This window comes from Lonchura striata, chromosome 11, assembly GCF_050655825.1.
Source record: "Lonchura striata isolate lonStrDom1 chromosome 11, ASM5065582v1, whole genome shotgun sequence".
NCBI classification, from domain to species: domain Eukaryota; kingdom Metazoa; phylum Chordata; class Aves; order Passeriformes; family Estrildidae; genus Lonchura; species Lonchura striata.
In genome coordinates, this window is record NC_140713.1 from 19,252,315 (window position 1) to 19,264,753 (window position 12,439).

The 12,439-nt window shown below is 38.0% G+C and overlaps 1 protein-coding gene across 3 annotated transcripts in view; it reads left to right on the forward strand.

Annotated features, from left to right (window-relative positions):
* Positions 1-12,439, forward strand: part of WWOX (WW domain containing oxidoreductase) — a 483,980-nt gene that overhangs the window by 12,744 nt on the left and 458,797 nt on the right. For all 3 annotated transcript variants that reach the window (XM_085589257.1, XM_021541209.4, XM_085589258.1), the window contains one exon: positions 11,580-11,686. In XM_085589257.1, coding sequence (XP_085445383.1) covers positions 11,580-11,686 — 107 coding nt within the window. The remainder of the gene's footprint in view (positions 1-11,579; positions 11,687-12,439) is intronic.

Sequence of the window (12,439 nt, forward strand, 5' to 3'; positions counted from 1 at the left end):
TAATATTATTTTCAAAATTGGATTAATAGAAGAGGGTTCTCTTTAACTTACAGAACTGTATTCTTAACATTTATGGCAGGTAATAGTGAGTGAGTTTTCCATGAGTGCCATCACTCTGTATTAACTGTGGCTTAATATTGTGGAATATTAATATTGCTCTGCTTTACATAAGGCTCCAACTGCTTACTTGTTACATAGTGTAAATATTAAGAGGTCCCCTTGGACTTCCTGTAATTTATATTTCTTATTGAGTAAGCTGAAAATGGTGTCAGATGTTCATACTGCTTTTTCATGTCCATTTTGATGAATCTATTTATTACTTGTGTAATGAGTAGTACACATGGTTGGTTAGCCAAGTTATTGAACTTCATCAACCTTGGCTGAAATTCACAGTGCATGTGAAACTTGTTGTAACATGTAAGAAATTACATCTGGGCTAAAAGGTTCAATAATGATTACTGCTTGTAAGGGAATATTTTCACAAAGGGTGGGATTGAGCTGTGGGCCTGTGTTGTACTTTCAGGTATTCCTTTTACAGAGGAAAAACATATCTGTAGAACAGGGAACCTTCCTAGGTGATAATTCTTGTCTCATCTCCAAGAGCTAGAAAGACTTTTCCACTTGATTGCTATTCTGTCTTTTGAAATATTTAATTTCACAAAGGTTTTTTATATTATTATATGCCTACTTCATAGTCCAGAGGGAAAAGACCTTTTGCATTATTCACTTTGTCTTGCTGCAGCATTGAGATTTCTCTTTTCATCATTTTTTGTCTTCATGTTTTGAAAACTCATTGTGCTTCAAGAATTGTTTGAATACATGCATGTACATCTGTGTTATTCTGGAATGCATGCTAGATGCTGGAGAGGGAAGAGGTTGCTAAATGCATTTTATTTTCTAATGATAGGATCTTCTGAAACATGTAGGGGCTTTTCTAGATGCTGACAATTCTAGTTATAGTCTGTAGATGTAAATTAATGTGAAGCTCTTGTCTTACTAGCAGAAAAATTTTAGTGACTACCTCTATGCTAAGCAGATCCTCAAGAAGGAAGAATTTCAGTATCCTATGTCCCTTTTATGCTTCTTATGCTTGGTTGTGTCAAGATGCTATAAGGTCTTGAAACTCAGATCTGAAAGAGTAAATCCTCTATTAAGAAGGAAGTAAAAGGACACAGGTAAAAACCTGGAAGACAAAGATCAAAATCCTGACATAATAAAAATTAATTTTATCTTCAGAATTTGTGATGCCAGAATTTTATCTGAATTAGAGAATGAGAATAGTACAGTGAGAAAACAACTGATCTTGCACTCATCCAAAAGTCTACAATGCACAGAGGTTTTTAAAAGACAGTGTGTGATTTATGAAAATAAATTTGTCAAGTGTCACATTCTTTCAGGAGTTCTCAAGGGAAGACCGTCAAAAACAAAAGTACCTTTGTCTTCCTTTTTTTTTTAATAGTTAATGGTATTTGCAGTTTTTAGGTCACGCATTAAGCTCTTATGCCTTTCTTTTGTTTTTATTTTTCTTCTGTGAAGGGGATATTTTTTCTTCTCCTTTTTCCATTTATTCTGTTAGCTTGTCATTTAAATATGTGAAATCCCTGTAGCTTTATGTTCAGCTACATAACCTCAGTATTTTTGTTCCTGTAGCATCCAGCTGGTTTTGATTTCTTGCAGTATTTCTACATTGTGGATTTCAGTACTTCATCTGTTGCTTCAGAAAACTCCCTACAGTCTGTCTTCAAATCTGAATAGTTTCATAGTAATACATTTTGTTTCCCTCAATTAATGATAGTTACCTTAGTCACTGTTCCTAAGCTCCTATTCACAGTTAATATCTTTCTTGTATTAAAGATACTGGTGAAGTTAGGTTTTCTGATTGTTGTTACACTTTCTTGGTAGAAATAATATGTGTGAGAAAGGAGTTGTCCCAGTTCAGTTCTGGATGTATTTATTGAAATCTTGTTCATGCAGTGTCTCTCAAGGTTCCAAATAATGAGTGCTGCTTAGATTTCTTTTTTTCATATTTTTCCCAGGTTATGTTATCTTTGCAGAAGGTACCTCCTCATTATTTATTCTGTATACAAGCAGTTTTAACACATTACATTCTCTAATTTTTTTTTTTTTAATATGAAAATCAAAATCATAAAACTTGTAGGGCATTTTCCTCTTGTGGTAAATAGTCAAAATGCTGCCTTTGTGCAAAAGATTTACAGTTTAAAAGTTTGTGAGGAGGTTTGCTAATTCTCCTGTATCACAATCAAATTGAAGGAGACAATATCACATTGTGTATTCAGATATTCAGGAACTGTAGAGATTCTGGTCATGTTCCTCTCGTGCCCCTGGCAAGCATGAGCAGCATGTCTTGCTTCTGTACATTTGTGCATTGTAGACATTGATTGTGCTATTTAAGATTTGGAGAAATGTGTTATTAGACTTATTTTATTTATGGAGCAGTGTATGGATGCAGTAAATGACCTACATTTACAGATTATGTCCATATTCCAGGTTAAAGTGGGAGTTGGATTGTTCTATCACAAGGTACAATATATTTTTCTCTGAATGCTATTCTGATTCGTCAGCAGAGAGTAATTAAGATATATTAAGAGTAGAAAATACAGTAACTAAAAAAAGGCTTTTTTAAGAAAGCCTTATTTGTTTGGGTCTGTGTCCAGCTGTGAGCAGATGCTGAGGGGTATGAACTTACTCTTGCTTAAAGATTTTTAATTCTGAAGGTAAAATTGGATTATTTTGTGCCTTGCTAAGCAAAGAGAAGTGCATAAAAACATGCATGACCCATTTGGCAGCATGATTTTGGCATTGTGAGTGAATGAAGAGTGTGATCTGTGAGAAGGTGTCTCACTCTTTCTGAACTGAATCTGTGGTCCAGGGAATAGAGCCTGAGACGTCTTGGTTCTGCTCTTTGCATCTGGCACTTTGAACACTCACCTCTGGCAAAACAAGAAGTTGTGCATCTGGAATGTAAGGCAGAGAGAGGCTTCATAGTAGAATGGAGGAAAAAGCTTGGTATGGAGTGTGTGACTGTTACTGGTCCTTTGCTTTAGAGGATGGTTGTCACTGAGCTCTTGGATGGGCTGCTGGTGTTCCAGCTGTTAGCAGATAGACTTTAAATGTCTTCCAAAAAGATACAGATTAATTTTGGTGTGGGAAGGTGCATGGCATGTTTTCATGCTTTTCTTGAAGGCGTGGGAAAGAGGTTTTAAATTTTTTTTTTTGCCCATGGCCTTACATTGTAATTGACTTCTAATTCTTGCTTGTTACCCATTCTCCTTGCTTTTGTGTACGGACACCTTTTGTTAATACTGTTCTTATTCTCCATCTTTTGTTTCAGAACTCCATCTCCTGCCTTACTTTGTCTGTTGGAGCCACATGATGGATCATTTGAGTTACATAACAGCTTCCCACCTCCCTCTTCCCTTCGTAGTTTAAAGCACACCCAAAGGTTTGCCAGTTCTGAACTAGAGAGACCAATGAACTGCGTGTACTCAGGTCTTTCTGCAGGATCCTCAAATGACTTTTATTAAACTCTTCCTTTGCTGCCAAACTAAACAAATTGTCTCATCTTGTATGGCCCAAAGACAGAGGTGGGTGGAGACTGCCAGAAATCAGGTAGTGTTGTTTTAATTTTCAGTCTGTTCCTTTCCCCCTGATACAAAATGTGAGCTCCTTAGAACAGGACCTGGCTCTGTATGTTTGATTCCCTGAGATATCTCTTTTTTTCTTTGTAAGCTGAATTGTGAGCTTTTTAGGACGGAACCTTGTTTTATTATTTATCTGTAAAATATCTAGTGTGCATTCTAAAATCATTCACTGTTTGTGTAACTGATATAAATAAATATCAAGTTTGTTTTAAGAAAAAAAATTGGTCCAGTTTATGTTGTAGCACTTTCTCTGAATCTTTACATAACACTGAGCATTTCTCATGAAATGAGATTTTTTTTTTGTGATTAAAGCTGGGAGGATCTAGCACTTTAGCTGACAGCACAGTATGTCTTTTAATTATTCTGCCTTGGATGAAGTATTCCTCTTTATTGAATTTACTTCTTTTATTAACATTGCACTTTTGTACTTGCCAAAAGGAGATTCAAAACATGCAACTAATTTTTTTATTATGTTTAATTAGGGCTCAGCTCAGCAGTACAGAAACCTATGATAACTTTGGCTAACAGAGGAACAGAAGTGTACTTGAAAATAAGCTAGACAATTTCTGGCTTTTTTTCTCCATTTTTGCTTTGGTGGGAAAAACTGTTGTGTTGCCAAAAGCTGCTGCTGATGGAAAGAGCAGTTTTAGAGAAGAAGTGTTTGACCCCATTTCTCTGAACTTGGAACTTTTTATTTAAAAAACATCTGATTAAAAATAAAATCCGAGGAGAGGCAGTCATAGATAAAATTTAAATTCTCTGGGATTTTTTCTGGTTACTTCAGTAAGTTTGTCTTAAGAAGGTGTGTTAAAAGTAGCAGCAATAAGGGAGGAAAAAAGCCCCAAAGTTTTGGAAAGGGGTGGGGGCATGCAAAACCCCCACCCCTCCAAACAGCTTTTAAAATGTAGTTGATGCTGAATGTCTGATCAGACATAGGTTCCATTAGGAATGCTGTGGAGGCTGATATTTTTCCAGAACACAAACCCTTCAGGGGTGTGTGGATTAGGTAGAAATTGAAGTCTCTTTTCTCTTGGCCTTTGCTGATGTTGGGTAAATCTTTATGGTTTGTGTGTGGGACTGATGTAAGTTCTGTTGCCACCACCTCTCTTCAGCTCATCACAGCTTTGCTGTTAAATAAGAATGAAGCTACAGCAGCATGCACAGAAATGTTATTTCTTTCCTTAATAATGTATTAAAGTACTGGTATTCATAAATAGTCTGGCTTTATTTAAGCAAATAAACTAAGGAACTGGTCACTTACCTACAGCTGCTAAACCTTGAGGAATAATTCCTGCTGAGACATGGAGTGCTCTAAATGTCACAGCAAATTTGACTGCTCAGACCTGATCCAGGTTTCATCAAGATGCTGGTTTGATGTTGACTTAGATTATGGGCAGATCTCTTGTTTTCTGCTACTCCAGATTTCAGTTAAATGTTTAATTTGGAAGTGTTTATTTTGGAGTAAAAATAGAAGTAGTGTATTAACATAGCTACAGTCTAAGAAAATATTTTTTTATTCCTTATGAATATAAGCATTTATAATTCTGAATAATTTAGTATTTCTACTAAAATAAAGAATATGTGTCACACTAAAATAAGTTCTTATTTTGAGATGAAGTGCTATTTCAGGTTTCTTTTAAAATGTGTGTAACTCTATTTGAATTGGTAATAATACATTTAAATACACTTTCAGGTGGAAAGGTTTTTTCTGTTAGAAAATGTGAAGTTGTGTGTTGAGTTCTTCTTATTCAGAGGCCTGTCTGCCTCATGATATGTTATCTGTTACAATGGAAAAAAATTGTATGCAAACAGAAAAAGAAATTATTTTTTAAATTCTCCATAAACATTCAACGGTAAAACCAAATGCTAAATTTTGATGTGTTTTTTTTTTTTTTAAATACAGTAGTGGATTTGTGTTAGGAAAACTGACTGCCTTGCTTGCAAGAAGCCACACTGTCATATTTGAAGACAATCAAATGAAAACATGAATTTATTCTATGCTTGAAGAAACACTGAGAATATGAAGTTCAAAGAGAATTTTCCGTAGTTCCAGATGTGAGGCTAAGATTTGAATAGTTGTGCTAATTTCTGCAAAGTTTTTTAGTATAGGTAAAATACCATAGACCACTAGACTTAGCACAATACCCTTCAAAAGTATTCAGTAAATATTTGTTTGGGATTTGGTAGGAGCATGATCCTGTAATAGATAAAGAAATGCTAGATGAAACATGAAGGCTTAGAGGTTTCTTTTTGCTGCCTTTTAAAGGAGTGTATTTTATCCAAACAGAGCTTTGGGATTGGTTGAAATGGAAGATGCAACTGAAATCTGAACTCTTTTCCCCTGTGATTTTTGGTCACTGATGTACATCTAAAGCAAGGAATAGGTATGAAAGAACTGGGATTTGACAGAAAATTTACTTCTTATCTCTGATTCTCCTTCTCTTCCCTTCAGTTTAATCCCTGGCCACTGTTCCTCTATTCAGGCATCTTACACCACCTGTTTGCATTTAGATGACTTGGGAAGTGATAAAGAATCTTGATTGGGATGATCTCTGCAGTTTAGTATAAAGTTTCAGTTTTGGTTTTGTCTCCCCTTATATTTCTATTAGACTGTTCTAAGGCAATCTAACTCAGCTGAAAACCACTGTTACTCTGAGTGGTCTCTTTGTATTTCAGGGGCAGACATTCAGTGGTTGGTGGGAATGGCCTTGACACAACCAAAGCAAGGTCTTACCTTGGGACATCAGAGGTAGCTTGGCTGTGGATTTAATGTGCTGCACTCTCACTCCAGGACTCAGTCCAGGCTGGAGCCCTTGGCTGTTATTCCAATGTTTTTATTGGGAAGAAGCTCCTCTACACTGTGAAGGATCAGCAACGTGTGCTTGGATCTGCTGTGGGGCCTTTGGGTAGCTGAGATACTCATCAGGGTTGGGTGAAACGACTCAAGTCCCAGCTTCCTTCATCTCTGGTGTCAGGACATTGTCAGTTTGGGTTGGTGGATGTCTTTGGGCAGTGAGCTGGAGCAGATACCAGGTCTGGTTGCAACCCCATGGCTCTTAGTTGCAGCTTATTTGTGATGCATGTGCCTGACATGGTCCCTGTGCTGGATTCTTTGTTACTTGCAGCACCATCAGGCACAAATTCAGCTTTCTTACCCTCAAATGATGCATTTGAAATTTTTTACAGCAACAACATGCAACAGTTGTTTATAATCCCATTAATTTAAGGGTGTTTTACAATGTTTGTTTAGTGTCACGCTCCCTTCAGAGGAAACAAAATATTTTAGGGTTTTGTCAGTGACAGCAGCAGTGCACTTACTCTTAAGAGTAACTTGGCCTTACCCAGGGTAGTGTATTGCAAAAAAGTGTAAGGAGTAAGTGTATAGTTTTGGGTTACTTAGATGGAAAACAGGACCAATGCATTACTCATCCTGTTTCATTTGTGTTGGCTTTTTCTGTGCTTCATGACTCCAAGAAAAACACGTTTGTCCAATTTACACACAAAGGGAGACTCAGGATGTATCTTTCATATAAAATCACACTTTGCAATGAAAACTATCTGTAGTGTCATTGCCTTGTACCTGTAAACACATGGAAACAATGGCAGCATTAGTATTCTGTGCTCATTTTAAATTGAGTCTCTTAAAACATCGTAGAGCTTTAGTTGCTTGAAAACTTGCATTTGGAGCAAGTTGAATAATGCATCTTAAGATTTTATCCTAAATATCCGTACTGAAGCAGAGTGAGGCCAAGGAATCCTGATGTGGAACGTGTGGTGCTTTTTTGGCTCTGAGGGTGTGAGTTTGTCAATTATGTGATATTTTGCATGTGCCTGTGCAAGCTCTGTTGGATGTTGCACTCTGGATCCACCAGCACAGGCAGCAGTGATCCTGGTTGCAGAAGATTCTTCTCTAAATCACACTTTAGTGTTGGACTATTTCAGCCTGAAAAGAATTCTTTATCGCTTTATCTGTAGCACATTTGAATCATCTTTACTCCTCTTCTAAGGAAGTGTTAAATAAAATGAACTGATTCACTCTCTCTGGTGTTTAGGTCTTCCAAATTTGAAGAAATCTAAGTGATTTCTAGGACACAAGTATCCTTTTTGTTGATATGTAGTTCTTTTGAGTCCTCAGAATGAGAAAACAGTCTGTTTGCTGAGATGCAGCAGTTGGGATCAGAGTCTGTTTTGAGTTTTAAGGACTGTTTGTTGCAAGCAAACCCTGTAGGCTTTTACACTGAGAACTGAGCTGTTCAAAAGATGATGACATCATTGTGTTTCAAATGTGTTGTAAAGGACAGCTCCAAGGTATCCTGGAGTATTTGGGCAAAGGTAGAGAAGCTGAAGAAAGCCTGCTATTGTCTAAAATGTTTTTGAATTTTTTTTTGTGTATTCAAACCTCCTTATATTTGAAATAAAGGAATGTTTAAAACATGTAAAGGCGTGGTGCAAATTCCTTACAAAATGTCCCCCGGTGATTGATGGACTGTATGCTCTCTGTTTAAACACAAAATCGCTGAAATACTTTTCCACTCGGTGAATCCCTTTCTCTGTTTTATAGAGGACGTTGCACCATTGGACAGAGCCCTGTTCTCATCTGCTGTGTGTTGACACAGTGTAGCTGGCATTAATTGAGCGATGCTAACTGCTTCTTAATCGACACCATTAGCTGAAAATCTGCACCCAAATTCAGTGGCAGCAGTCGACTGCAGATAGCCAGGAATTGAAAGTGAGAGAATTGAACAATCATGATAGAAGATGAAGAATGAAATTGAGGGCTAATTTCTGAGTCTTTCCGAACGAAAGCTGTAAGAAAGGGCTGAAGGGTTTTAAATGTCTCTAGCAAATCCCGTGTGCTTGTAGCTCTCTTGTTAGTTCTGCTCCCAGTCTTTGGGTTAGCTGGTGATGTAGAACTGTGCCATAATGTTTATCCCCATGTATGTCTTATTCTTAAAGAGGATTTTCACTTCTGAGTGTCGGATTAGAGCTCGTTCAGCCACAGCACCAGCAGCAAGAGTAGTCGGTCTCAGCACAAACTTGAGATTTCCAGGGCAATTGCTGGAAATGAGTTTTATAAAACATTTGCTCAAAATAGTTTATTTAAATACTCCATACAATGCAGTGATTACTTTTTGAAAGTGGATGTTAGTTAAGTATGTTATTCTCCTGTCACATTTGGGGGAAGAGTCTCTTTTACTCCTTGTAATTAGTTGACCTTGATGCCCAAGTCTGTAATTGCGCTGTTTTTCTAGTGTAGTTTTCCTTACTTTTAAAACCTCCACAACTAGTATGTAACTTCTTGGCAGTGGGCTCTGCTGTCTCTTACCTAGGTTAAATAGCTCTGCAATAGCCTAATGCTGTGGTACAGGGAAGATTCACCCCTGGAGAATATCACTTATTTATTGGAAAAGAAACTAATGTCATTGCTGTTAGCGTCCCCTCACTGTGGAAGGACTGTGTCCCTAAGTGGTGGCAGTCTCGGATTAAGTGAAGTATTAAGAAAATCTTTACTTCTTTTAAAGTTCACAGAGTTACTTTTGTGGGTAGAATTAAAGTTGCTCTGGTTCCTTAATTGTGCATGTCCCTTACACAGTTATTTAGGCTTCTCTTTCTATGTAACCCTGCTCTGATATTTTTCAAGATTTTACTCTTTGGGTGTTTATGATCTTTGTGGTTTAACTTTGGTGTATGAAACCACGTTCAGTCTTCATTGTGATTGAATGGTAGTTTTTATAAAGAGGTAAGATTTTATTTATAGAGTTTAAATAGTTTTGTACTTCACTCAATCCATGTGTTAGGCTGAGGTTTTAAAATTTACTGTATATTGAAAATATAGCTGCATTTTGCTGAAGAATAAATGCTGTCGACAGACATAGTTTAACAGAGTGAATCTGACAGGAAATGTTTTCCAGCCTGCTAGAAGTTTTCCCTGTCTAAGGGAAAAGGGAAGCTTTACCTGTCTAAGCTTTTTGGTACTGGGCGGGGGAAGAAGCATTAATTTTTGCAGAAGAACCAGAGGGCTAAAGCTGTAAAAAGACTTGGATACTGAGGTGCTTCCAGTTTCCTCCTTCAGATGTTCCAGTTAGAAGTTGCATGTGTATCTAACTGTCCCAAATAAAGTGCAGGAGTGTTTGTGAATTAGTTTAAAATATGTGTGATGGGGAGACATGTCAGCACTTCACCTGTGGCAGCATTCAGATGGAGGTTTTTTTAGCACATGATTTCATGTGAAGATCAGAACATGTCAGCCTAAGGGTGAAGAATGGCTCTTTGAAGCTCAGAGAAGAGCAAGGACATCCTAAAGAGAAGTGCTTAACACTGCTCTCCACATTTGTAGGGAAGAGTCAAAATGGCATAAAATGAGCTAAACTCACAGCATGTAACTTACTTGGTTTATAATGAATATGAAGTTATTAACTATAGGGGAGAATGGCGTGGAATTTATTATTTTGCACAGTTGATTATTTTGCACAGTGTGACATAGAGTTAGCAAAACACCATCAAGCTTTGCTAATTAATCTGGCCACCAGCTCTCAATCTTTGTTTAACAATAGCAAAACTATTCCCAGGCATTCCAACAGGTTTTTAATAATACAGTCAGCTAGTCAAAATAAGTATTCTTGTGCAAAACAAGAAGCATAAGAGCTAGCTAATGGTACATCTTACATTAGTTACATGAAAAATTCTAGTTAAATATGCTTAAAGTGGAATTAGGAACAAGGGAAATCTTTGCATATGCTGTAGCTGAATTCATGTGCATGCAATGAATTATCCAGGTAATTAAAGTTGCCTGGTGCAGTGAATGGCTTTAAAGGAGATACAGGAAAATTGCTTGGACTTAAATACTGTAAGTATGTAATTGCAGAAAATTGTATAAATTTGTCTTGCTGTGTGTTGTTTCTATAATGTAAGTTATGTTTTGTGCTGTAACTGGATTTCGTTGCTCCAGGGTGTTTTGGAAGTGAGACAGCCCATCTTCACAGGCTTCTTGGTAAACAGTTTTTAACAGGAAATCATGAACATGCTTTAAATGTCATAAAGCTAAAACAAATGCCTCTTCTCTTTGAATTCTTCACATACTCAAATTGTTGGGCATTTCAGTTTGATTCTTCCTTTCATAGTTTAGGCTTTTCTAATTGAACTCATTAAGGTGTGCTATGCCTCTTTCAGCTAGAAGGCAATTCCTGTCATTGGCACAGTTCTCCATGGAGATGGACACCCAGTAATACCATTAACTGTATCACAAATAAGTAGTAGCTCACTCCTGGTAGAAACCCAGGTTCTGGCTCAGTCCTCTGCACTTCATGGGCATTCTGCTCTCCCCAAAAGTCCTCATTTTCTGTTGCAAATTCTCACAGATTTTTTTCCCATTTAGTGAAGTTTTCTTTGGACCAACTTTTACGCAGCTTTTCATTAGTGAATTGAACAGTGAAACAATGCTTTGTTCCCCCTGCCACGGGTGGTCCTCAGATTGATGACTCTGAGGCCAACTGTGCATCTCAAGAGCCCTGAGCTTAGTTTTGGGTGCTCTGTCACTTCCAGTGTGAAGTTGCCAGGCACAGTGGCTGCTCAGTCTCTCTGTGTGGCACATTGTTCACAGTCAAACAGGGAAGGAGCACATCAAATCCTGCCCTTCTAACGGCTGAGGACACTGGTAGACAGAAGTTGAGTCTGTTTTTTGAAGATGCCAAACCTGTTTTGCACAAAATACATGTGATTATTGTCCGAAAGACCTGATCAAATTGAGGTGTCTGTGTTTCTTCATGTGTGCCTTAAAAGCTGAGCCAGGTGACTGTCAGGTCACAGAGTGCAGGTAGCATAGCTGCACTTCAATGTGTGGCTCGTGTTGTCAGGTAATGTTATAGCTCTGTGTTGCTCCTGGGATGTGTTTGTGACTCGGACCATGTTTTATCCTAGGATTTGAAACTGCCAAGTCCCTGGCCCTGCACGGGGCGTGCGTTATCCTGGCCTGCAGGAGCCCGGCGCGAGGCGAGGCGGCCGTGCAGCGCATCCTGGGGGAATGGGTGAGTGCACAGCGGAGCCTGCACGGGCTGGCTCTGCAGGCTGTGACATCCTCTGTGCAGTGCCAGCACTCACACACAGCACTGCCCTGCCAGAATCCCAGCAAGAAGTCATTTGTCTTATTTGGTAACGCCCTGCTCAGTCTCTGGTGCATGGGCGATAGAGGTTTTTCATTCCTTAGGAGCGTTGGACTGCAAGGTTTGATGTGCTGTTATCCATGTTGTTTATGGATGCTTTGTAAGGGAAAAAAATATGTTTGGAAGAACCACTGAGGCTTGATTTGTAGAAAAGGACATTCCAGAACCAAAGTGAATAACTACCCAAAGAAGGATGGACACAGTCCTCCAAAACAGCTGCTGTTTTGCTCATAATTTTTCTATAGTGAAAGATTTCAGAGGGTCATTTTTGTACTTTTCAAACACAAGAATGTTTCTCCTTTTCTGAGTTCATCAAGCTCTGCAGCCCTGCTGCCAGGCTGTCATAGTGGTTTTTTCCTTCTAGCTTCTATCCACTTCCTTTCATTTTTCTCCCATTTTTGTCATACAAACACCAGCTTTTCAGTCCCATCTATTGCCTTGCTGCTCTTTGATTCCTTTCCCTGATCCCTATTTAAAAAAAAAAAATATCTTCTAAATCTTTTATTAAAATATATTCAGCTGTCCTAATTTATTCCTCCCAGAATCATTTATTTGTTAGCAAGGATTGCAGGCTACTTTTGTTTGAGCTTGCTGGGATTGCTGACTTCCATGAGAGAA